Here is a 25,716-nt window from a genome sequence, read left to right on the forward strand (position 1 = left end):
ACAAAATAACAATATATTTTATTAATATTGTTTATATAATATTCCATTTCATTGAATTAAAACTTTCTCGGTGAATTTGTAGAAAAGGCGCTCCCCTCCAATTTCGATAATTTTTAAATATGTTGAAATGAGTTAATTTTTAAGCCCACCCGTTATATGGATGGTAGCCGGGCCATGTAGTGCTATCGACAGAAACAGTAGATAAGCGGGGATCACTTGCCGACGCACACACGGTCACGACGCATACGTATAGAGATGAAATTCAACGCGTTAGTATTCGTAGTTTTTCGCGAATATCTCAGAAATTAAGCGAGTCTGACATTAAAACATCGAATTTTACAACATATTCATAAATCATCGAAAACGGAAAAACATAGTCGATGCTTTTTGGAAAAAACATTCATGGAGTTATTATGTTGCGTAACGGGCCTTAACCCCCAAGCGTTTGAAGGTAGCGCAGACCTGGCCCGCTTTATCCCCACTACCCCAGTGATGCTCAGTGTGGGATTTCTGGCGTATGCTTACTAAAAAAGCACTAGGTCCACCTCAATGACGTACCTATATTCTTTAAATATGGAGGTATCATTGGGCCCCAGAAATTTTAAGGAAATGAAAATTCTTTAATTTAATGAAATAGAATACTACTTTTTGAATACATTCTTAAAATTTTATTCGAGTATTTTCGAACACTCTGTATATCCTCTTTCTCTCCCCATCTCTAGTGACGCTTTAATGCCCCACTCATCGTGAAAGACCCTCCGATTCCCGACTCGGTTTGGCTCTTGGCTCTTTGCGCTTCAACGAAGCGTCCAACGACTCGGCGCTCCCTTCTGTCCCTAGTTTCCCCTTCAGCTGTGAACCCTGCTGTTCTACGTAATTTTCCCATGCCTTCCCACGCCGCGCCCATCTACGTGTGTGTATATATGTAGTACAGATTAAAACTTTGATATCTCGTATTTCTACCCTATCTCATACTCGTATCTTCTCCTATTTAGTTTTCCAGATCTTTTAAATAATTTCAAGTATTGTTCGTTCGATGTGTCGTAATATATAGATAACTTGTGTTTACCCGTTCTCCACGATTGTTTGTCTTTCTTCAGTATTTTCAGACTTGATATTTCCTCAAAGATATGTACATCTGTTTGCAGACTAAAAGAAGGTACCGTCGTAGCCTCTTAGATAAACTACAAACCTTGAACGAAAATGTATTTGTACCTAACTTATCTTTCTTTTTTTATTTCGATACCGAGTACTTGCTTGGTTTCACTTTTACCGTCTTTTAATTGCGTGCTTATCGCCTGGTCAATAATTACAAATATACCGTCGTATGTATTATTTCTGCTTCTTTCATTTACCTCTGTACCAAATTTTCGTTCAATTTCTTTTATTACACCGTAAAATCTTATCATTGAAATCGATCGATTTTAAAAAGATTTCTTCAGAGATAGAATTATTTACAGACATTGCTTTTTTCGATAAAACATTGGTGATATATTCTGAAAAAACACGTTATCGTTGATCTACGCAAAAAATTGATTGTATTTCAGAACAAATATGTTTTTTGTTTACAGGTCATTGCTCTTGTTACATATATTCATCATGTTTATTTGTTGTTATGTATCTTCTAGTTTAATTTATTCTGAGTTTAATAATTAAAATTTTTAAGTTAGTACGTTATTAAAAAAGCAGCTTTGCTATGAGAAACTGAAGAAAAAAAAAAAAAACATGAAAATCTACATTTTGGAGGTGCGTTAGTATACAGAAACAGTATAAATAGACTATTTCCAAAGTAAGGACGATGAAAGAAATTCTCTCGACCTCGCGGTTTGGCCTCGTTTCGTTACATCGTTTCTTATCCTGCACGGTGCGGCCTCGTTCTCTGTGTTTTTCTCGTTTCCTGTTTGAAGAGAGAGAGAAAAAAAAAAATAAAAAAGAAAGATGATAAAATCCTGTCAGACGATTTTCCTCCGTTCGAAGTCGTCGTAAGCTTTAAGCTCTTAAAGCGATGCAAACGGAAGCCATTCAGCGACGATCGAAGCCATTCAGCAAGTCGAGCTTTAAAACACCTATCGTGTTAGTGGTTTATCTGTCTATTGCTTCGATACTTTACATACCGATTTCATAAAATATCTCATTTTGGCCAGCATTTCGGGAACAGGGACCACGGAGGGTTATTGTTCATTACCATTGATATCAAAGCGCCGGCTAAAGAATGATATGGTGGCAAGAGGTAGGGTGATGCGCATGACCCGTGTGCATGTTGACGCGAGTATTCAAGTCTCGTGCCTGTGTGCATCGATGCGTGCGTCATATGGGCTTGTTGTTCGCTGTTGGTTCTCTCAGGGGGTACAGCCCCAACGACCAGCTGTCTCTGCAGTCTAGTTTTATTTGTTCCCTTTAGTTTACCTCCCCCAATCCCCTTTCCTGTTGCCTATAGCTTCACCACCACCATCCTTTTACCGCGAGTCGTCTGGCAATCGTTCATGGGTATACGTATACACTGGTGAGCATACTAGGTTTCCCTAGGGGAAAAGGCAACGTAGGGGAAAAAGACCTCCGCTACTTCAATATCTGAAAGTTGTTATTATTATTATCATTGATAATAATCGCATGGTTTAATTTTTAATTTCCTCTTATATGGTAAAATTTAGGAAATGAAAATAATATGTGGGGGGAAAATAATATCTCTCCGTCGTTCGAGGATTGTTCAAAGAACATTTACTCAAAAACCGTCTTATCTATTAGTACTGCTAAAAGTAGAAAGACGTACTGTCTACAGTTAACCACCAGTCAGGCATGCGCGTTTGATGTTTAATTATATCTACCTTGTTTATTTGCACGGGATTAGATGAACATCAAGGATGATTTATGATCGGGAAGTTGTAAAATCTTTCTTAATACCGAAACGTTAAAATTGTTTCAACACTGGGTAGGGCTGTTTCTATTTCACTTCCGGAATATCAAACAAATTAAGTTTCCGAGAATTGTTGATTACGGTATGTTTGGTGACAAAATGATAGTACTAATTTCAAATATAATTGAGTTTACGATACACGGCAATGGTTTTTCCAAATATGTAATCAATTAAGAATAAATCAATTCTTTAGGATTCGATTTTAGCGGAGATAGGATAAGCAAAAAACTTAGCTCTATGTTACATCGGTGTGGAATCGGTTGTGGTAAATATAGATTGTGGTAAATAGCCTTTGCAAAACACCTGGAGCGTGTAATGCAATATGCGATCCCTCATCGTGATATCGGCTGCCGTTAGTCTCCTAGCTTCGATGCAAGTGAATGCATATCGTGCTCATGGAAGTTTCGTTTTTAAAAAACATCATCGATAACATCGGACTCGCTTGGATAATATTGCAATGACAAAGCGACATGAATACGTGGCAAGTTAACGACTTGCCCATGAATACTTTTCATGCTTAATATTTTTAATACCACGAATAAGCGCATACTCATTATAAACATATTCGACATATGTGAAGATAAATTTTAAAGAAATATGAAATTATATTACAATTGGGGTTGAATTACAATCATACTTGAGAGAGCTTTAGAATTACTGTTTAATTTTTATTTTTTTTATTTTTAATGGGTGTAAGGTCAGAATAATTTAGCTTCTTCTTACTTCTTTATTATGTAGCAGAATTTGTAGGTTCCCAAGGAAGCATGTTCGGAAAAATTTCGCGGTGCCCTACAACATGGCATTAACGATCGACAGCTGGCCTTTGCCAGCTGCTCACCGAAAAGCATTATACGACCTTATGCCCAAATATTAGAGAGTTTGAATTAGTTTTCTTAGAGATAAATAAATTTTATTATTATCTTCATTTTTTTTTTTTTTTTTTTAATGGATTTACCACACCTTCAAAATAAACTGCTGAAATATCTTTCGAATTGAAATTTTATACGCGATTCTCGTTAAGAATAGAAGCGGCGAACTGCCGGCACTCCCTGATTCGTTGGTAGAAATTTGACGAGGAACGATTTGGCCGGGAAACAAACAACGATTTGTATTCAAGAGTACCTCTTGTAGCGTCGTTTGGTTTAAATAGATTCGTTAGGAACACCCGTGTCCTTAACCGTAGCCTATCGGTTATTAAAACCACTACCGTTCATTTCCGGCTACGTAACTTTTGCGGGACACTGTATGTACGTATACCTGAAAGCTATAGACTGTGGACGAGCTTTCTCTCTCTTTCTAAAAGTACTTAGTTTCTTTGTCAAAATGTCGCGTCTTATTAGTACCTGCCCTTTGGCCGTAGCATGGGTTTACCTGGATTTTCAGCTAAGAAGGTTTTACATCCATGAATGATATTCACGAGACGGTCGATATTTTTCATGGTGCACCTTTGTTACATGGCGTTGGTGTTCCGAACCGGGGCTGTGGAAAAAGAACGGACGTGCCCTTATGCAGGTCCGTGTTCCGACAGATGTTTTTTCGGCATGGTGTAGGCATCTTACTTGGCCACCACCATCGCCAGCATGGTGTATTCTTTCCGAAAGGTTTCCCTTGTTGCCACATCTCCAGAGCCTTTTCTTTGTTCGTCACTCGACCGAAAGACGCCAGGGATCCTTCGGAAACCGGGTCTGCTCAAAAGCCGCATCCTCCTCTTCCTTTTCCTTTTTCCTTTCCAACCTAATCGTTATTTCAATTTTCATGTCTTTCCGAATAAATCTACTCTACCGTGTTATTTCGTTAATTGAAAATTGAAAGATGCAAAGTATGGATAGCTAAAATATATTTTAAATTTTCTAAACTATTTAGTCCTTTGTATATTGTATTTGTGATACAAAGGAAAACGAAATTCTGGCCGCGAGATACGGCGAGCTATCTTTGGCAATTACGCTCGACTAACAATAATTCTCACGGGCTCCTAGATTATACTAACTGTTTTCGCGACAGTTCGGCAGACGCCGAATTTGAATTTGAATTTGATCAAAATGACTATAATCCACAAGTCTGTTTTTCAAAAATCAATCCCTGGACGGCGGACCATGGAGAGAGCTCGGATTTTAATTTAATTTCATATTACATATGGTTTTTATTTTCTAAATTTTACACTGCTACGTTAATTTATTAATTTTACGATCAATGCGTGCTCGGTAAGAGAAATCTTTCCGAAACCGGCAGAGTTGGCATTGCGCTTGAGATAGGGATAATCCCTTAGTCTAAACATAAACATTCGGATTAATAGCGAGCGGCGGCAGCCGTGTTGATGCGGTACGATACATTCATTCGCACTTGAGCCTTCCTCGAGTCGATAAATAAATTGGAAATAAAGAGAATCAAAGACAAACGGCTTAATTTTAACCAACCGACGCTATCACAAACCACAAGTTAATTGATATATTATTTCCCCAGAAATACCATCAATTTCCGTAATTTTAAATCAAGTTATTAATTTGTAAAATAAAATTGTGTTGATGAAATTAGAATCATTAATCGCGTTTAAGTATTAATTATAAAATAATTTGATTTCTAATTAAATGATGCTTATCTTTATTATCACCCGGTATATCGTTACAACTTTCAAGACCACTCGTGAGTCATACTTAATTATGCCAACGAAATTCAGTGACTTGTATCTAATGTTGGTACGTGAATCAAGATACTTTCTACAAAACAACGAACGCAACAAGTGCCAGGCACGATCTTATATTAAAATCTATTTCCATTAAAGCGAACACTTAACCGTTCTAATCTAAATCCATGCCTACCTACGAATATTCTTCTATCTTTTATTTATCAAAGAATGAACAAATTTTAATTTGAAATTTTGTTTCAGGAACACTACAACTTTATGTTCTTCCTCCCTCTTGGTAAGTTTTTGTTTTATTCCTTTTAATTTTGTGAAAAATTTAGTTATAGTTAACAATAATTTTGCAACTTGCGTCTAATGGAACTTTTATAATTTTCGTCGAGCTAAAATCCCGGTTTATATTCAACTTAAAAGTCGATATACATTGAACGCCGGTAGTTAAAAAGATAAAACTAATTTCTCAAATGAAGTTAAACAGAAAATATAAGAGTGTTCGAATATTTTTCTTGAGACCGACTGTACACGAAGAAGTCTGTGAGAATAGTAGGGTTTCCTTGTTCGTGACGGCGAAGACCACGAAATTGTGGGAGCCTCGATGAACCACGATCGCTATCCATGATTTACGCAGCGTGCCGGAACGAGAATGCTCGGTTTTCATGGAAGGTGAACGTCGCTGTTCGCTCTGCTTCTTTCTTAGCTCCATAGAACCGAGGAGAGAAAAACGTTTCTAAGAACGGGCACCTTTCCACAGCCCCGGGGCCTCTTTCAGGTCCGCGCTCGGAAGCATCGAGGCTCTGAACCGTGTATATTCTTCTTTCTCGTCTCGTTTTGACATCGAACCGCGTATACATTGACCGATCGCAAAAGTTTACAATATTTTAATGCGAAATCAGCTACGAACTTTTCCATTCACCGAATATTATGGATTCATCGGCCGAGAAACGAGCAACGTCTCGCAGATTAAATTTCCATAACGTTTCGATGAAATACGATTCGAAATTCAACTGCTTTTAGATAATATCAGCTACTAGAATGACGCAGCACGTTGCCTCTCATGCAAAGCTACTGAAACTTTCATCGAGTCGTACTTTTATTTATTCTTTTCATTATATTTTATCAATTTTGCTATTAAAACCTACTGTTATACACAGTAGGATTTTTCCTATACTTTCGTCGTCGGTACGCCCACGCAAGAACCGCTCACGGTCTTTTTTTCTCTTTCAAACGCGTAGCGACATACTGTTGGCTGTTTGATAAACGATCGCGACCAAACGTGCTAGTAGAAGATACCGACGGTCCGCCAAGTTGAAAAAACACTCGCTTGCGTCATAGATGGAACAAACGTTCCCAGAATGAACGTGTGCTCCCGCAACGTTTGTAGCTTCGTGTGTGCAGTCACGTAAACTGAATTTTCTTCATATTCGACAACGCAATTCCACGTATCAAGGTTTCTTTACAAACTACGCACGAATATTACCCATTTTCATTATCCTGTAAGGAGAAATGACGGATGAAATAATTTACCTCGGCAAATTGTCTTGACTTAAACTATAAAGGAAAGAGGGATTTCATTGATAGTTGGGTGTACGGTCTGTTGCTTCCCACGCTCTTGTTCTTTATTGCCCGTTGTTGAACCGATCCGCGATGGCGGAAGGAGGCCGGAGTCGTTTCGACGAAGAAAAACCGGCGTTGGCGATCCGATCGATTGTTGGAAACACAATGGGCAACAATAAACGGGTCGGTCGGAATTATTTAACGGTATCGATCGGTTGTACCCGCGGTTCGGTATAATTGCCCCGATGTTATTGTAGTTGTAGACACCGCAACGCAAACAACTCATCGTGATAATTCTCGTATGAATTTCAAATCTTTTATTTCAAACTGGTTATCTATTCGTCGCGATATCTTGTTTAATTATTATTCGAAATAGTTTTGCGAGAATGGTACTAGATTTATATTTTTAAATTCTTGCTGTCTTCGTTAGGGAAGTCTGACGTGCGTCTTATTTTGCAAAAATGTTGAACAAAAGAAACACGTGATTGCAGAGACAAATTTTCCATCTAACCATTAATGTAACATCATATTTATATACTGCGGTATAATGTTTAATAACCGATAATACATTTATAATTTTCTCCGTTCAAAAAAAAAAAAAATAAAAAAAAAGAAGAATGTCAATAACATATTTGTTTAAATATAAACTGGATCAAGATTGATTTTGTAGAATCGTAGGTCGTATAAAATAGATACGTGACGCAAATGAGAGACATGAAGGGTTCGCAATGGGTCACGGGCTCACGTGGGGTGTGAATGGCGAATTATTAATAATAAAAATTGATTGCTTCGAACGATGCCTCGTTCCAGCCAATCTTCAAGGCTTACAGCGATCGAATCGTTGCAATTTTAGCTCTCTCCTTTGTTTCTACAAATGTTTAGGCAAAGATTGAACTAGAACAAAATATACATCATTGTTTTTTTAAATTTATTTAGTTTTCTATTAGATCTTTTTTGAAATTGACTAGAATTTAATCCTGATTTTTATCATTTTTAAAATAAACTTCTTGCTCTTTTCTTCGAGCGTATTAATTTGAAAACTATGTCAATGGAGGATTGTATTAACGAGGAATTTACGAGAAAAGCGGATTATCATTTGTGAGAGAGAATTACTAAAATGATATTTTATAACTTATATTTATCATAAATCCCATTTGTATAATTGTCAAGTAGCAATTTAGCAGACTAATGATTGAAAAAGTTAGATAAAAGATGTAATTAATAAACCTATGGATTTCAATTTAATATCTAAATAATGAAGTTTCTATTATTACTATATTTTTAATAAGGACTGAAATTAACGATTTGAAATATCACTTGAAACTACTATTTTTCTTATTTTATATGAAATAAAAGTTGGCCAGGTCTGCCGAGTGGAAATTTCTATAGCAAACTCGAAATTCGCCTGTAGGGGTATATATATAGGGGAGGCGTATATTCAAATTATGTGGTGACCCTTCTCGAAAACTTGACGAAGGGGAAAGGGGGAATTACCGCGTGTAAGCCAGCGAGCTTGCTTCTCTAAAATCAATAGGGCTGCTTCGACCCTGTATACTCTGTGTTTAGTTCGCGAAACTCGCTTCGAAAACTCGTGTTGTTCAGAAAATTTCACCGCAGAGAAATATTTTACAAAATAATACATCAAATAAAAAATGATTTATTAATTCTTGAAGAACAGCGCGGGAAACAAAATTATATTAAAATTGGAGCTCTCTCCATGGTCCGTCGTTCGATAATAAAAATTTAACTCTGTATATTTTTTTCAAAGATACATTCTGCCAGGAAATGATAGAAGAGTTATAAAAAATGGGTATAAACACTAGAATGTAACACGCGAAGTTCCTCCTCGATATTTATATAGCAATCGTCATCTCCAACAATGTCAGTAATAACTTAATCGCCACTTACGAAACCTGATGTCTAAACATAGAACATTTTACGTAAGGATAATTCTAATTCCTGACAAATTACGAACTAAACGTACCTTAATGAACGTGTTTCGTGTTGTATAACCCGTTACATACATCACTTCGGTTATTTATTATTAGATCGAGTTAAAACTGCAACTGGTCGTAACGATTTATAATAAATTGTTTTGCGATGTTTAATACACGAAAAGTGTTAAACGTATATCAAGTCGAGTAAAAAATATTAAGTAAACATACAGTGAGAAATGAATTGTTTTATCGTAAATAATATCTTATTTCATTTGATGAAAACAAAGTTTATCTTATCGCCTCATAACGCCGTATTTATTTTCATGTTTAGAAATTTTATTTCCATTGTGTACTAAGACTCCACTATGATAGAAACATTTTTTAACATTTGTTAAAATAAGTAAATTCTCTTAACTCTCGGAGGATGTACATACATACACCATGGAAAGAGGCACAATTTTAATTTAATTTTATATATTTCACGTTATACCGGTTACGCGATAATTTCAGGCGCTGCAGCGCGCGTGTTAAATCGAATATAAATTACAGAAATAAATAAATAATTAATGAAACATAATTTGATACATACGAGTATTCCTTATCTCGAGAAGAATCAACATACATTTCTACAAAAGCGCCTCGATAACTGTTGGAATTAAAAAGGAACAATGTATGATCCATCATTTTGACGGGTTCGTTTGTTCGATCGTTAAAAATATAATTTATCTGTTTTCTCCTGGTTTTCCATGTGACGACAACCATTACAACGATCAAGGGAATATCTTCACGGTAAACTGCACTTTAGAACAGCCCGGGCAGTAAATAAAACTTGTTACAATCATCATTAAATGTATTGTAAATTTATATCGTTTCCACTTGATGCTTTTTAACGAACAGAAGCTATATTTTATGGTTTTAATCAGATGTACCGAGGAAATTAATGCGCATTCATTAATTAAACGTTGTACCGTGTAAAATAAATTTGAAAGAAAGGAAGTCTCTTCTAAGACTCTTCTCCATGGACTTCTCCTTGTAGGGTTGATCAGTTTTTCGTGTTCCGGGGTTCCTGGGCCTTGTCGTAGGCCTACTCTACCTCGGACTCCTTTCCAATAGGTCCCCTATTATAGGGAAAAACGCCCCATATATTGTGCACCGATCACAAAAAGTCTCGCGGGACGAAACAGGGGCAAGAGGAGGTACTACGCACACCAGTCTAAATAGTAGATGTGACCGCTTCGACCAATCATACGTCACAGTCGAAAGTACGCATGCGCAGAGGTGCGACCAATCAGATTGCGTTATTCTCACGAGACTTCTTGTGATCGGTGAACAGTAGATCTATGGCCCTACATCCCACGCGATAGACGAACGTACATAGATACCAAGGCGAAAGGAGGCGCGAAGGCTTGGCGATTTACTAACATCAGGGCCATCTAACTGTTTTCTAGATCCATCCTACTTTTCTTTTAACATTCACGAGGTGCTCAACTTGAATCACGAACTTGTAAGTTGTTTCATAGAATAAATATTCTATGAGTGTTCGTTAAAAAAAAAGTGTCCTTAAAATTAGAAATCGGGTCCAAAGAGCCAGAGTTATTATCAAATGTTTACTTTTTATTTAATTTTTATACTTTCTGGCTATTGGTTTACTTAAAGGAAAAGAAAGGTTGGATCACTGCTGATTTTGTCATATTACTCGACTCACGCGGCGGACCATGGAGGGCGACCCACATACTATTTTTATTTTTTAGATTTTATACTGTTCTGAAAATTATTTTTACAATATATAAATCTCTTTCATTTAAAGATTGTACATTTAACTTTGCGTCAAAATCCTTGTGTATGTTTTGTAAGTTTAGGTATCAATTACCTATATAAATCAGTTACATATATAAATGTGTATAGTTGCTAAAAACAGTACAGAAATAAAAATAAAACATTGAGCTAGAAAGAGATCATCAATGAACAAAAACTCGTTATAAAAATGGCAACGATTAACACATTTATATCAAACTATGTTTTATTTATCATATCACTTCTTGACAGTGATGACATAAGTCAAGAAATTTCAATCTTATTTCTTTCATACAAATAGACTTTATGATAAGGTATCTATGATTCTTAATCTGCACAGAATGAAAACATGTGATAATTAGATAAATAAATCCCCTGGCCTTGATGTCTAAATTTAATTTAAAGCTAGGGCCCCAAAAGCTCTTTTTTTATGGAATAACATTCTAGCAAACATTCTAGCAAAGTTTGTCGGTTTGTGCGTAGAACACCCTGTATATATGCGTATCAGACACTCGGTCGAAAAAAGTCAGCATCAGGGCCGGTTAACTGTTAGGTGGAACCTTCCTCTACTCGAAGGAAACTCTTCGTGTTCTACTTTTTTTCTTTCCCTCCTTTGCTGACCCTTCAGCTGCATCACAAGCGGTGCTCAGTCTCGGTCATCGAGACTCCACCATGATACAGCTTGGTCAATTTTATTACATCTTAAAAAAGGAAGGGAACATTATTGAATTTCGACTACCGAAACATTTCTTAACCTTCGAATAGTAGTGGCCAGGTCAATAATGACCCCGATCTATGAGACTGAAAATTAGGAATTAAAATTTTCAAACTAGGCTTTCCTTTGTATAAACATTTATGAAATTAAAATACAACATTTAATGAAAATAATATATTACATTACAGATAATTTTATAAAACGAGTAATAATATCTGATCAACATTTATGTTCAAGTTAAACTGACATTACATGTCAGGTTAATTTTTCAAAAATGATTTTCATTTTTTTTTCCAATTTCATGAACAAATATGAGATTCATAACTGAACAATTTCTATTGTAGGTAATGACATTTTTTCTAATTCGTTAACTACATGGAATACTCTGTATTTTGCTTCGGCAATTAAGTCTGGTGTAAATGTTTTAACCGTCATGGCCATGCTCTTGAAAAACGATAAAACTGGGTCGCAATCTTCGATCGTCTGTTCATCAATATCTCCTAGTGGGTCCTTTACTTCAGGAACACTTTCCTCTAATTCCAAGAATTCGTTTGTATCATCTTTCTGCCTTTTCCTTAGGATATTTATTGTATGTAATTTTCTTTTTCTCGAAGAGAAACTATTATTTTGTAAATCTGATTCTGTTGATGTACTTTCTGTGTCAGTGCTGCTGATATACAAAAATTCTGGCGAATAACCCGTTCTGTGGGTATTAACAACAAAATTTTTTTCTATAATTTTTCTGTTGTTGTACTTTTACAATAATGTACACTCAGTCCCATCGAAGTTGTCGCAGTGAAGTTGGCGCGCTAACGCATTCACGCCGCGGCTGCGACAACTTCGATGGGACTGAGTGTACACTCCTAATCACCTGAGGCTTCCCTAGGGAAAATGGTGATACGCGGGGTTTTCACGCACAGGCGTGTGTGGCTCTATCACTTGCGTGTAAACGTTTACGTGGTAAAATTTGAATTTATATTATTATCTAAATTACTTTTAACATTAATATCGTTAAAATTAGAATTCTGACCATTTCTGCTTCCCCTATATCGCCATTATTCCTAGGAAAGTCTAGGATCTATATTTAGAATTTTTACTACGCGTAAAAAATACTTGCCTGCTTTTTATATATGCTTCATTAAAAAAATCTAAGTACTGCTGTATTGAAAAGTTTAATTGCGATCTGGATTCAACATCTAGATTATGTTTACCTTGTTTGCTTTTTACAAATGTGTCTCTCAAACTTCGCCATCTTTTTCTACAGTCCGTAGCTGAAATAAATAGATAATATATTGTTTTACAGATGTTGTAGCATAAATTTTTACTTCCAAATTTTTAGACTTTTCTGAAATTATTCATTAGAGACATTTAATTTAATTAGTTCGACGCCATTTTATGTATAATTTGACTGGTTTGCGAAAACAAGCATCCAACCAGGTATGCGTAGTGTGGGATTTATGGCGCATGCGTACTAGGAGAATAACGCAATCTGATTGGACGCGCCCCACCTTCGCTCACACGTACTTTCGGTCGTGACGTGTGTGTAGTATCCCCTCTTGTCCCTGTGCCGTCCCGTGAGACTTCTTGTCATCGGTATACACAGAGTCCCATCGAAGTTGTCGCAGTGAAGTTGGCTACAAATTCACTGACGCATTCACGCCGCGTCGGTGAGTGAATGCGTGGCCAACTTCACTGCGACAACTTCGATGGGACTCAATGTACAGTATTGTGCAGAGATGAGAAAATGACGAGCGGAAGGAATGTGGGTACGATTGGTCGTAGTCGGTAAGTACACGGCCACGGACGCATATTTTGGTGAGGGAGCAACTTTTCTAGAATGTTTACCTGATCTGTTCACTCTGCTTGATATTTCCTTCCAAACAATTTTTCTGGTTTCGTAACAACTAAATTTTATGTCACTTCTATCATAAAGGACAGGGTAATTTTTTATATTTTCGATCAGTATAATGTCCTCTCTGTAAGAAAAATTAAATTTTCTTCCCATTTTTTATTACACTTTGTAAAATTGTTCAGAGTACACTTGCTTTTTGATTCGCGATTGCTACTAAAGCTGGCGATAACCAAACGCGTACGTATAACCTAACCTAATGCCACGCCACGCAACGCCATTCCACGCAACGCGACGCCACGCTACTTCACGCTACGCATGAAATTGTGTTTTCTCTTATGTTGGTATAACTGTGTAATGTATGTGTCGAACGCATGCGTCGTAAGAACCCATGGACGGTCTGAAAGCCCCACTTTGATGGCGTCAAAGAGAGAGGCAAAGCGGCCATATTGCTAAGGTAAAAGGGTACACATAGCAGGATAATTATTTTTATGTACATTTCATGACGAAATATTTTCAAAAACATTATTTAAACATTTTAAAATTCTTGTCGTGTAATTAATAATTAAAAAAAGAAAGTTTGGACTTTATGGGGCGCGAACCTACGACAAAAAAATGTAGGTCCCATCCATCCATTCTTTTGTAAATAGTCAATAGAAAGGTTTAAATTGTTTATTATTTGAATTGACTGAAGGCATGACAATATTTCACTTCGAAAACGAATAATATTTGTGTAAAATAGTTCTCGTATTTTTGCAACAAATTGTAATTGAAATGTTATTTGTCATCATTTTTTTTATCATGAAACAGATTGTACCTGCTATGCAGCAAACTGGCACGTCCGTGCGTGTTTCTTATAACATTCATCCTTGTTACTTCATACTTTGCTTTTTTACCGGAGATGTTTTTTTTTTTTTTCATTTTCAAAGTTGCCCAAGATATTACCGACGTAAAACAGTTAACTGTTTTACGTGACAACTGATGTGCCTTCCAAGAATCCGTGCAAAAGATGCCAAACTTTTCTCTGAAAAAATAAATATAGAGTGAAAAACATAATATATCAACGCAATCGAGATTTCTTTATTTTTCAGATTTTTAGAATGCAACTGCTTTTATTATTGGACTTATGCTAACTTTATTTTGGTTTCATGAAAGTTATCTGTGTATTTGTGTCTTTTTTCTTCCACCTTTGATCTTTTATTCATACGATACTGAAAGAAAAAATATCAGTTTAACAAAAAGGAGAATTTCCTTTTTGGCTGTTCATAAAATATACGTTATAGACATTTATTAACCCTTTGACGATGGACCATGCAGAGCCCCAAATTTTATTCAATTGCATTTCATATAATTATATTGATGAGAATGAAAAAATTCTCAGTTTCAAAATTCCAATGATGCGCGGGAACACGCGTTTGCGCGAGTGATGCGCAGTATGGGATTTATAGCGCATGCGTACTAAGAAAACAGGAGCGTTTCAGTGACGCACCTATGTTTTTTAAACGTGAAGGCATCATTGGTCCCCAGAAATTTTAAGGAGAAGAGAAAGTTTCACTTTAAGTAACACTCTTCATAATTTACGATAGCGTTGCTGTGATTGCGTGTCGAGGTGATTTGTAAATGAAGCACGATATAACGGAAGTAACTATTCGCTCAAGCGTATCCTGAACTATGTTGAAACAAGTTAGCTGATTGTAAGGATGGTTACAAAATAAACCAGTTCTTCGAATAAAGATTATTTAGACTTTAATCAACTTACGTAGCATAATATCGTTAGTATTCAGAATTTTGATATTAAATAGAAAACATTTGTATCACACACAGGAAATACTCTGATCATAGTTATGTAATACAAAAAAAACGACGAAGAAGTTGTAAATAATTAAAAATTGTTGTGATCGATGCATGATCACAGTCCAATTAGAATAATTAGAATTTATATCATAAATCAAAAAACACAACTAAAATTTAGAAACTGCAAATGATGTGAAATACAAAATTAAATTAAAATTGGGATTCTCTTCATGGTCCGTCGTGACCACGCAAAAGAAACAAGCACTTTTATTAACGAACGATGAATACGAAAGGCGAAGCATGGTTTATAAGCAAGAATAAATGTAGCATATGTAAGATCGTGTCCAATTTCCTGTTGCAGGTAATATCAAAGTCCACGCGTCACTTCCGTCAAGCCCAGAAGTTGCCGAGGTAAAACGGCAGTTTATAAAAACCGGTAAGTGCATCGCTTAAGTTCATGAAGAATGCAAAACTGCTGGCGTTGCATGAATTCTCTGTATGTATGCGAAAGTTTAGCGGAGGCCTGTGCATGTACGCAGGGAACGAAGCCAGCCAGAATAATCTGAGTTTATCGATCGACTCTTAGTTGCCAACTTGGCAACGGCAAACTCCCGGAATTACGAATGAAATATTCTACATAGTAAAACGGCTAGGAAATCAGTTGTCCTTTCCTACCTTTACCAATCAGGATATAAAGAATTCCATTTATAACCGTTTTCCGTTTCAACTATCGCTTTGCTAATGTCTATCTCAAATTTATTTCATGAAAAACGGAAAGCGTTAGAAATGAATTGTTGCAAACTAGGCTCGGTCATTTTAGGATTAAGAAAATATTCTTCTATAAATTATTGTCTCTTGTACGACTTTATAGAGGTGGGTCACGATTGACCTGGCCACCGTTGTTCAAGGGTTAAGTCCGCAAGTATTATAAGAATGTTGGGTCACTTTTGTCAAGGTTTATAGGAGCAATTCTTAATACCATCGCGGTCATTTATGATCCTCTTTCTGTTCGTCGGTGTCGAGAGTGTCAAACTAGACGGTGAAACACGCAATATCGCGTGATAGGGCTTCTATATCATTGATTGATCGTGATCAATGTTCTCGTTTGCTTAATGTTTAATTTGTATACATCTCCATGTTATGAAAATTGTTGAAAATAATTTAATATTCCAGTATAATAATTCTCTGGTTCATACTGCGGTACCAATGAAAACATATTTTCATGATAAAAATATTTCAGACTAATCATAAAATCTCTGAATTTAAATATCATTGAAAATTGGTGGGGAAACATTGTTAGAACAGTATCTATGTACCTATATTCAAAATTTAAAGGCCCTAAATCATACATGATTAACAACGATTCAACTTCGTTATCTGAGAGCTTACGACAGTGATATGAAATAAATATTCAAATTGTGTAATTACTAAATATAAAGATATTAATGTAACGTAGCATGATTTTGTGTCTGGCTAAACGAAGAGAAACGAATTTGAGAATCACTGATCCCAATAGCAGAAGTGCATCAATAGGGGCCATGAAAAGCAAAGGGGGTTCTGGGAAGGGTCAAAAGGGTTGCACACCAGGCAGGCAAGATTTTTTTTCCGATAGGGGCCGTAAGATGGTCAAAATCGTAGTGGCTATTATTACGGAAAGTAAGCTTAGTTGTCGTTCGGGTACATTTTATAAGCTACGGATTTTATAACCCTCCAAATCAAAATAAGTATTTGTTACATGGTATGATTTGGTAATTTTTAATTAAAATTTAAAGTAAAAATGAAAATAAATTTAAATATTTCAAGTATTATAGAATATAAAATTCTGTTTTTATTGAATTACAAATTAGAAATGAAATGTTAGACAATTTTATTGATTTTAATATTCGATCAGTCTTCTTGGTTTACGGTATCTGAACTCAGCAGGGAAACTTCGAAAAGGGGGAGGGGGTCAGATGTTGATTTGGGGATCATGAATCACTTTTCGGCTATCAGGTATGTATTCTTTTATCAAGTTGAGCCAATCCAGCGACAGTGGAATGAAATAAGCTGGGGGAAATTATGAGAAAATCGATACGTGAAACTGCATTTTCCATTCAACGAACAGGGAAACGTGAAACGAATAAACGGTGCAAATTTTCTGTCAACGAAAAGTAAAGACAAATAATTGTATAATTTTTAGAATTATAATTATTAGAAATAATTTTAGAATTCTAAAATTTATATCGATTATAGCTGCACAGCGTTGCTTTAATTCTACAAAAGAAAATGACTTTGAAACAGTTAAAAAAATCTAATTAAAACGTATATAAATAATGTTTGTTAATTTAATGTAAATAGTAAGCAGCGGAAGTGAGTTTCAGGATTTGCATGGAGTATTATCGGTGGTTAGTGCATACAATTTTGTATGAAATAGGTGAATAGAAGAGAAAAAAAAGAACCAAGGAAAAAAGATAGAGAATAGATGAATTGCAATTGAATGCACTACTCTGAAATACAATAGGACATTGCTTAGTAAACAGTGATACTCATCTATTCAACGGAAGGAGAATAATTGAAACGATAAAAATCAGGTTTTTTTACCTTTTTTTGTAGTGAAAGTTTCGCTTTGTATTTGCAACGCGTCAACAATGACCATATCGATGATTACGAGCTAATTGTACAAAATTTTTATTCAATTCTAGTAAAAACTTCATTGAATTGTATTTCTCACCGTTCAAACTTCGTTACTTATCTTATTTTTCAATATAAACAGAATAAAGATATGATTTCCGGGGATTGGCTTATGATAAGAGTCTGATTTCGAATCGGTTAAAAAATTGTTATTTGAAACGAAAATCAGTATTTGGTGATAAAGACCAATAATTTCTCACGTTATTGGGTTTGGAAATCCAAATCTTATACGATTAATTGTGTTTTGTAACAAATTAAGGATAGATATTAATCAAGGAATTATTAACCTGTACGATAGTACTTTATTCTAAAATTAATGTGTGTTTAAAAATTCTATTCGAATAATTATATACTAAAAAAGAAAAAAAATTCGAACTAAAATTACCATTCGTTCAAAACATGTTAATTTTTGTTATTTTAGAGATATTTTCTCAATTGGCATATTTTATACTGATATACGTATACGTGTACGCAAGCACGTGTTATCTGTAATTTGCATTTCAGAGAAATATTTTTTTGTTGATTCTTTTCACGACGCCAGTATAAATTGGTTGAGAACCTTTATTCGTGCAGACGATTCGTATTCGGGACGCAGCTGCAAACGTTTGCGCAGCCGAGAACGCGCAGATTGTGATCATGTGACTAATGGTCATGGTAGGAATCGGAGTCAGCCAATGAAAACGCGCGTACTATCCCCGCTCGAGGCTGCGTGAACAAAGAGACAAAGCTACTTCGTTTGCGTCGACGCTCGCTGCTACTAGAAAGTCGTTGGCAATCGGTGGGTGCGGTCGTCCGGCGAGTCGGAAAGACGCTCGTGGGTTTAGGTTTCGCGAGAAAGTTGTATTGTGGTTATAAAGGTGTACGGAGTGAAACGGCGTGGGAGAGTCATCGATTTTCGTAATTCATGATCTCAACGATTTTCACTAAAATTTTGGAGAAACGATTCGGAACGAGCTAACGGCAGAAAGAAAAAAAATTAATTAGATACAATCCCGATATTCCTGACTCATAACGGATTATATCCAGCCGTTACTTCAGTGAAAGATTCTGACAAATTCTCAAAATTTTGTTTCGTAAAAGATCGTTAGCGGTACAACAAAACGTTATTCAATATATCAGGAGAAGAATAATCGGAGCAAGGGCCGAATTTTTCGTCGCGCTGGAGCATCGACGAGGAAATATTCACCGTGATCATACGACGTGGCGTCGCCGCCATTTTGTGAAGACTCCAGTGCGCGTCCCACGAACAACAACGGCCTCATTCGTGCTGTGACCTTTTCGAATCACGGAAGAAACGGAGGAGGAAGCGGATCGGTGTAACATCGATCAAAATAATTGTATTATATATCATTCGTCCTGGGTCACATCGCATAGCAACCATGAGACTGGAAATCGTGTCAGCGGCGGATTTTTTGGTGCATCTACTGCGTCTGCAGACAGGCCAGCTATCTGAACGACAGCTGGAGATGTTCAAATCATCATTGACGGAGGTTCTACGACACCGTTACAGGGACCACTGGTTTCCAGATCGTCCGAATCGTGGTTCCGGTTACCGTTGCATACGTATCAACGGTAAAATGGATCCGGTTATCGCGCAGGCAGGTGCGAATGTCGGTCTGTTACCGACGGTACTGCACAGTTTGTTCCCGAGCGAGCTGACCATGTGGATCGATCCGTCGGAAGTCTCGTACAGAATCGGAGAGAACGGATCCATTTGTGTTTTGTACGAGCGCACGGAACCGGACCCGGAAGAGTTCCAGCAGCACCAGCACCAGCACCAACATCAACATCAACACCAACATCCACATCATCAACATCATCAACAACAGCAGCAACAGCAATTCGAAAGTTGTAAAGACTCGTTATTGCTGGAACACTCGCAGTTCAGCGAGCAAATCGCTGCGTTCGTTTCCAGTTGAAGCTTTCTCGTCGATACGAGTTCATCGATGCGACGGCGCTAGCGTCTCGCTTCGTTTCCATTGGACGTGCATCACGCTCTCGGACTGATCAAAGCACACACGTTTTTATTTTTTTTTTCGTGATATATGTGATTGCGATTTTTTTCTGGTCAGGTGAAAGTTTGACTCGTGCATGAACGCGCAAGTGCTACTCTGTTTGGTGTGTCTCGATAGAAGATCCGGCTTTGATCGTTTCCAAGGAAACAGCAGCCGACGAGGCGACCGGAAAAGTGTGAAAAAAATGGGCAAACTCCGGTGGAGCTATGTCAGCCCGACAAATTGATCTCAGCCCCCCCTCTCCACCTACGTACTTCCGTTAATCCTGGAAGGAAGCTACCCCTGGGGTGGGGAACAACGAACCAGTCTGACCCCTCCCCTCTGGTCTCGAGAGAGGAAAAAGCAAAACGAGCCTCTCTCTCTCCCCCTCGAGAAGAATTCAACTCCAGCAACGTGTTTTATCGTCACAAATCTTTTTTCTTCCACGAAGTCTCTTGGTACGTTCTCCCCTCCTACGGCGAAGAGGAATAAAAATCGAGCAACATCCGCGCTGGCATTCTCTCTTCTCGTCAAGGATTTGTTTTCTCCCTAACCTCGCATTATCAATGCAAATTACCACCGAGCCACACGCAACCATCCGACAACATTTTCAACGGTTCGAGAACAAGAGGAAGAAGAAAAGAAGTTAACCACCTTATCGATGTATCTTTCACAAAATTCTTTTTCGAGTATTTTTTCATACGACGCTTGCTATTGGTATAATCATGTCCACCCGTTCTTGGATCGTCCATCAGAGCATCAGTTTTATTGGTCGTTGGCCAGTCGAGCGGTTCTCAAGCCCGGCCCACACATGTTACACTTCATAGGTACTCTCCTCCGATCACAAGAAGCCGTCTCGCGAGTTCTTGCGATCGGAGGACACGGTACAACCTTCAAACAAAACGCGTGAGTTTATATGTACATATATGTAGGTATTATATATGTGAAAAAAGACGATGTATACGTGTAAGCGTTACGAGAGCGAAGCTTACGCTTATATGTCGTGTCGAATTGTATATTATCCGTTTTCTGTGAGCAGAGAGAGATTGCAAACGAGACATAGCGTGTGTGTGCGAGAAAAAGAGAGAGTTGAAGATAGAAGGAGATGTGATTGTGAGGGAGAAAGACATAACCAACATATATGAAGTAAACAACTGTGATTTTCTTCGCATGAAGGGAGAGGGAGTGGTTTCGTGCATGTACCATATTAATTATCTTTTCTGGTGTTTCGAACGTGACGAAGAGCGAAGAATGAATGTTAGTGCGAATGAGGAATAAGCAACAGTGAATTTCATCGCGTAGCTATCTATCTTACCCACGAATTTGCACTTTGACAATAACTTTATGGAATCGGCTGTCATTTTGCAATTATTTAATTTTTTTTTTTTTCAATGTTTACTTAAACAATTTCATTAATAGATATATCCTTTACTCGTTGCAATATGTGTACGATGCAATAGAAATCTATAAGTGTACGAATTGAAGGATACAGATAATTACGTTGTAGTTTGCAAACTTAAACGTTGCTTTCAAGGAAAAAAAGGGAGCGCGATTTTATTCGTACTTTGCACAATTGTAAAGGATACCACAGGTAATAATTTTGCAAAATTATAGCGCTCATTTCATTAAAATAAAGAAGAAACTCATTATTTTATTTTTATTTTTTTTAAATAATAACCATATTCAGACAACAATCGGTAAAAAAAAACTACGTTTTACGGGATTTGACCTCGCGAATCGCGGTTTAGTAATTCTAGTTTTCCACTACTTTAAAATGAATTGCTTATTTCGATCAAAAATTCAAATATAAAAATTTCGAACGTTTATTATCGTAGAGAAGACCGCGCTATGATATTGTAAATGTCTTTTATAATTTTGCAAACTTAAAAGATCCTGCGTTTCCCTCTTATGCACGTATATGTATATGTAGATTGTACCGTTCTTCAAGTTTCTCCGGTGGCGTGTCTGGTTTACACGTTAACAAAGATACCATCATCGGTAAGTCATTTCTTTTATTTTTATTTTTTCTGGTAATATATTCGCTTCTTAGTAAGCTTTGAATCATGGTGCGTAAGTGGTGTGCCGTTCGTCTGAGGTGACAATACTGAACCGTGTACAAGTGTCGTGTGAATATAATATTAAAAAAAAAAAAGAGAAAAGAAAGAAATAAAGAGAAAATGGAAACAGGGGAGGTACTTGTCGAATCAGGAAGCTCTGTATGTAGCGATTATATAGAAAAACCGTGTCTGTGATTATGCTAAAAGTAGAGAGACAATATGAACAATCTCTAATTACGCGAACGACCTAATTAGAGGCGCGTGTATTCGTGATACATAACACGCGTACACGTGTCTGTATATTCCTGATATGTATAAATATGTTTATATCAATGAGTATGAGTGGCAATTTTAAACGAATTTTTAGATTAATTTCTTTTCTTCTAACGAACAATCTTTTGTATATGAATATTACTTACACTTTTTAAAAATAAGATTTAATCCTTTCAATTTAGTTCTTCGATATTCAAATAACAGTTGCAATATAACGATACGATACGATAAGTAGTTCGATTAAAATTGCTAAATATACTCAACTCGAGATAGGGAAAAAAAAAACAAGAAAGAGAAACCTGTATTCGCTGTTTTCATTTGGAAGATCGACCGCTGAAAAATCTGTCGAAAGTAAGACAAGAAAGAGGAGAAAGTGTGAGAGTCGAACGGCGACATGGATAATATCTCGTACACCATAATATACAGTCCTTCAAACTATATGTATGTTGCAATAAAACAGGAAAGTTTCAAGATTCAAGGTTTCAAGAATCGAATTCTAAAATATCGAAATTTAAATTTTAGGCTTCTACGATTCGAATTCTGAAATTCTAAAATTCAGATTTTTCTTTTCCAAAGTTCAATTTCTAAAGGTTCAAAATTTTAAATAAATCTCTGCCAGTGAAGCCGATTTTCCTTCGCTTTTTACTGTGACATTCATAAATAGCGTAGCCTGTAGAAGTTACAAAGATGTTTCTTTCTTTTAAATTCTCCTTTGTTTCGACGCCATCGGAAATCGAAATTTCAACCAAAATAAAAGATCCGCAGCGAGACAAATTTGCGAGAATGAAGGGCGAAAGAAGTGCAAAACATTGTTTCACGAGTGAATTGTAATTACTATATATACATATATATGTATATGTATACATACATAAACATATATTATATATACATATAATTATAAATATATATATCTTGTAACTATACATAGAGTTCTTCAGGAAGAATTTGTACAAACCCGCTGGAACAAGGCACCAGCAAGTCTGTGATTTTAGCTTGGTTAATTCAGTATTTTTTTAAATAAAACGAGACAAAATCAAGATAAACGATAAAAAAAAAAAAGAATAATAAAGATGAAGAAAGGCAAGATTCGAAAGTTCTGCATGAGGAACAAGCATATATTGGGTATGGTTGTTTACTGTGTTCATATGGGAGGGATGCTTGTGGGAGAAAAGGGAGGGAATATTGCAAATTGCAGACGGAATGATATAATTATTGCGTGTATATTTGATAGAGTTATTTGTATAAAAAAAAGAATACTAATCACTTGCACGCTGCGTTGCAAACGAAGAATTTTAAAAGCGTTGTCTATCACAGATTTTTGATAAAAATTGTAAATATGGTATTTAATGCGATGCGTTTCAATCGTAAGTTAAGCCGTGCAAATACGAGAAGCGAGAATATAACTTTTTTTTCTGTTCAGTTATAAGCGATAAACAGAATGTTTATTTCAATTTTCAACAAATATATATATATATACATATATCTTATTTAATACATTTTGCATAGTTGGTAATTAGAAGGTTAGATAAATTATTTAAATAATTTAAATAATTTTGAAAATCAATTAAAATTTTCATTTGTACATTTCAAACATAATTAAAATTTGGACTCTGTCCATTTCATGGGGGTCTACTATCCAAGGGTTAATAGAGTTTTGAATATTCTAATTACCGAAATTGAATATTTGAAATATTCAGTGCAATCTTACACTTTTAACATTCAGAATATTCAGATTTCTCCGAATGTGATTTTCCAACTATCAAAAATTTTCATTTAATTAATTCATCGACTTTACCAGTATCGCTTTGCGTAAGTGCACGTTAAAAATGTCTAATTACGATAATGAAATTGCAAGTTGAATTTGTACAAATTTTTACGGGATAGTTAGTTCCGTTGGCATTTTCCATAGGGCGCGTGTGTTCCCTCCGCTTTCGATCGTGAGAATGAGAACGTAAGAGAGTTTGAAATTTGTAGACGAATCGTAAACATTTAAGCGTACATGCCGTGTGTCTTTCTTTTTCCGTGAACATTATTATTCTTGTTGGGACACCAGGAAGGAGAATGCACGAGAAAGGAGGGTATGATTTTTCGATGAGGAAGAAAAATAGAGAAAAATAAGGAATTTTTTCCGTGAGCGTGTAAGCGAGATGATAGAGAGTATGGGAGAGAGAGAGAGGATGAGGGTGAAGAAACAAAAGATAAATAAAGAAACAGAGGGATGGACAGGAAGAGAGCGTGAGAGACCCGGCAGGGGTGCTCGACTCGGGTATATTTAAGGCCGTGGGTCCCATCGTGGTAATATTATTGTGATGCCGAATTATTGTAGTGATTTTAATACGCAGTCGAGCTAGAGAGATAAAAATGAATACACTGACCCAAGGTCATCGAGATCCGAATTCGGCGACCCTGTTGGATAGTGCACAAGATATAACATTCGTTCATACACACATACACGTACACATGGCAAATTAACCCTTTATTGGAATTGATAATTTTTCAGAAGTGATAATAAACATTTGCAAGATTTATTTGGTTAAAAAAAAACAGCAAAATTGAATCATTTACAATAAATATTGAACATCGAAGTCCTAAGTCAGTACAGAATATTGGGGCTTTCTCCATGGTCCGCCGGCGGAGGGTTGAAGAATTCTCGATCATTGAGGGGTTAATTTTCATTGGAATTTTGTATCATAAATGAAATTGATTTTATCGATGTATACACGTACAAAAACACATTGCACACACACACAGACACAAACAACACATTGACGAAGATACATAGACCAGACATGAGAAAACATACAACATACACTCTCGAATCTGTAGACTGTAGGTTTACTATTAATTATTATGGATTATAATTATTATATCTATTATATCAATGTATAATTATATTTAGTTTATAGGTTACTATGTCTATCATTTCCCGCTTGTATATATGCCGTGAGCTCGAAAAAATTCAAACTTTATCGAAAGAAAAATCTATAATTTTTTCGACTTTTTTTGTACAGAAATAATAAAAACAAAAAGGCCTCGTGCTTATGAAATTTCATGAATACAAAATAATCGTGTCATGTGATTCCTGATTTTATACGTCCGAAATCCTAAATGCCATCTCCTTTTTTTTATATTCGTATTGCGTACCAGTATTGCGTTTTCTCAAACAACAGTGTCAAATAAGATATTAAAAGAAACTAAATTAGAAAGAAAAGGAATCTTCGTTGTCAAAATTCATGTAACGAAAGTGCAATGTAATCAGTCCATTTTGTAAAAAATTTAAAGTAAATTTTCTGATTATTCTTGCAATAAATATTAGTTTATGAAGTTTAATGTATTAATTTAAATATTAAGAATTTGATCTCGATAATTATTAATAACAATAAAATTAGTATCATTGAAACATTGATGAAAATTTCAAGGAATTGAAAGTTTTGTAAATAGCTAAATATAACTGATTAATACCTCTTATCAATGATAAATACGAAATTATTACACTTAATTGTAGTTATTATTCATTTAAAATATAA

General features: G+C 35.9%; 4 protein-coding genes across 11 annotated transcripts in view; 2 read left to right on the top strand and 2 right to left on the bottom strand.

The window, feature by feature from the left end:
* The window catches only part of LOC114875021 (inositol-pentakisphosphate 2-kinase), a 45,590-nt gene that overhangs the window by 4,252 nt on the left and 15,622 nt on the right, over positions 1 to 25,716 (top strand). For 2 of the 6 annotated variants that reach the window (XM_029184871.2, XM_029184872.2), the window contains exons 2-3: positions 5,799 to 5,832; positions 15,557 to 15,631. The gene's annotated coding sequence lies outside the window, so the exon portion shown is untranslated. Of the gene's footprint in view, positions 1 to 5,285; positions 5,608 to 5,798; positions 5,833 to 13,210; positions 13,338 to 15,556; positions 15,632 to 25,716 lie in introns of those variants that run through there. The other 4 variants (XM_029184875.2, XM_046288280.1, XM_029184873.2 and 1 more) reach the window with 3 other exon arrangements.
* LOC114875022 lies at positions 11,712 to 13,704 on the bottom strand. Its single transcript, XM_029184880.2, has 3 exons — positions 13,398 to 13,704; positions 12,670 to 12,823; positions 11,712 to 12,255 (listed from the first exon to the last, which is right to left on the bottom strand). The coding sequence occupies exons 1-3, from the start codon at positions 13,555 to 13,557 to the stop codon at positions 11,871 to 11,873; spliced, it is 699 nt and encodes a 232-aa protein (XP_029040713.2). The 5' UTR covers positions 13,558 to 13,704; the 3' UTR covers positions 11,712 to 11,870.
* LOC123988388 lies at positions 13,709 to 15,540 on the bottom strand. 3 transcript variants are annotated; one of them, XM_046288284.1, is made up of 4 exons: positions 15,161 to 15,540; positions 14,536 to 14,612; positions 14,219 to 14,425; positions 13,709 to 13,853 (listed from the first exon to the last, which is right to left on the bottom strand). In XM_046288284.1, exons 2-4 carry the CDS (start codon positions 14,604 to 14,606, stop codon positions 13,709 to 13,711), a joined length of 423 nt encoding a protein of 140 aa, XP_046144240.1. In that variant the 5' UTR covers positions 14,607 to 14,612; positions 15,161 to 15,540. The 3 variants fall into 3 exon arrangements, with proteins under 3 accessions (XP_046144240.1, XP_046144239.1, XP_046144238.1); XM_046288283.1 differs by having other exon boundaries at positions 14,891 to 15,540; XM_046288282.1 differs by having other exon boundaries at positions 14,697 to 15,540.
* LOC114875023 (protein BTG2-like) lies at positions 18,448 to 25,252 on the top strand. The gene has a single exon (XM_029184881.2). The coding sequence runs from the start codon at positions 19,245 to 19,247 to the stop codon at positions 19,782 to 19,784; it is 540 nt and encodes a 179-aa protein (XP_029040714.1). The 5' UTR covers positions 18,448 to 19,244; the 3' UTR covers positions 19,785 to 25,252.

The sequence above is a fragment of the Osmia bicornis genome, chromosome 12 (genome assembly GCF_907164935.1).
Source record: "Osmia bicornis bicornis chromosome 12, iOsmBic2.1, whole genome shotgun sequence".
Classification (NCBI taxonomy): domain Eukaryota; kingdom Metazoa; phylum Arthropoda; class Insecta; order Hymenoptera; family Megachilidae; genus Osmia; species Osmia bicornis.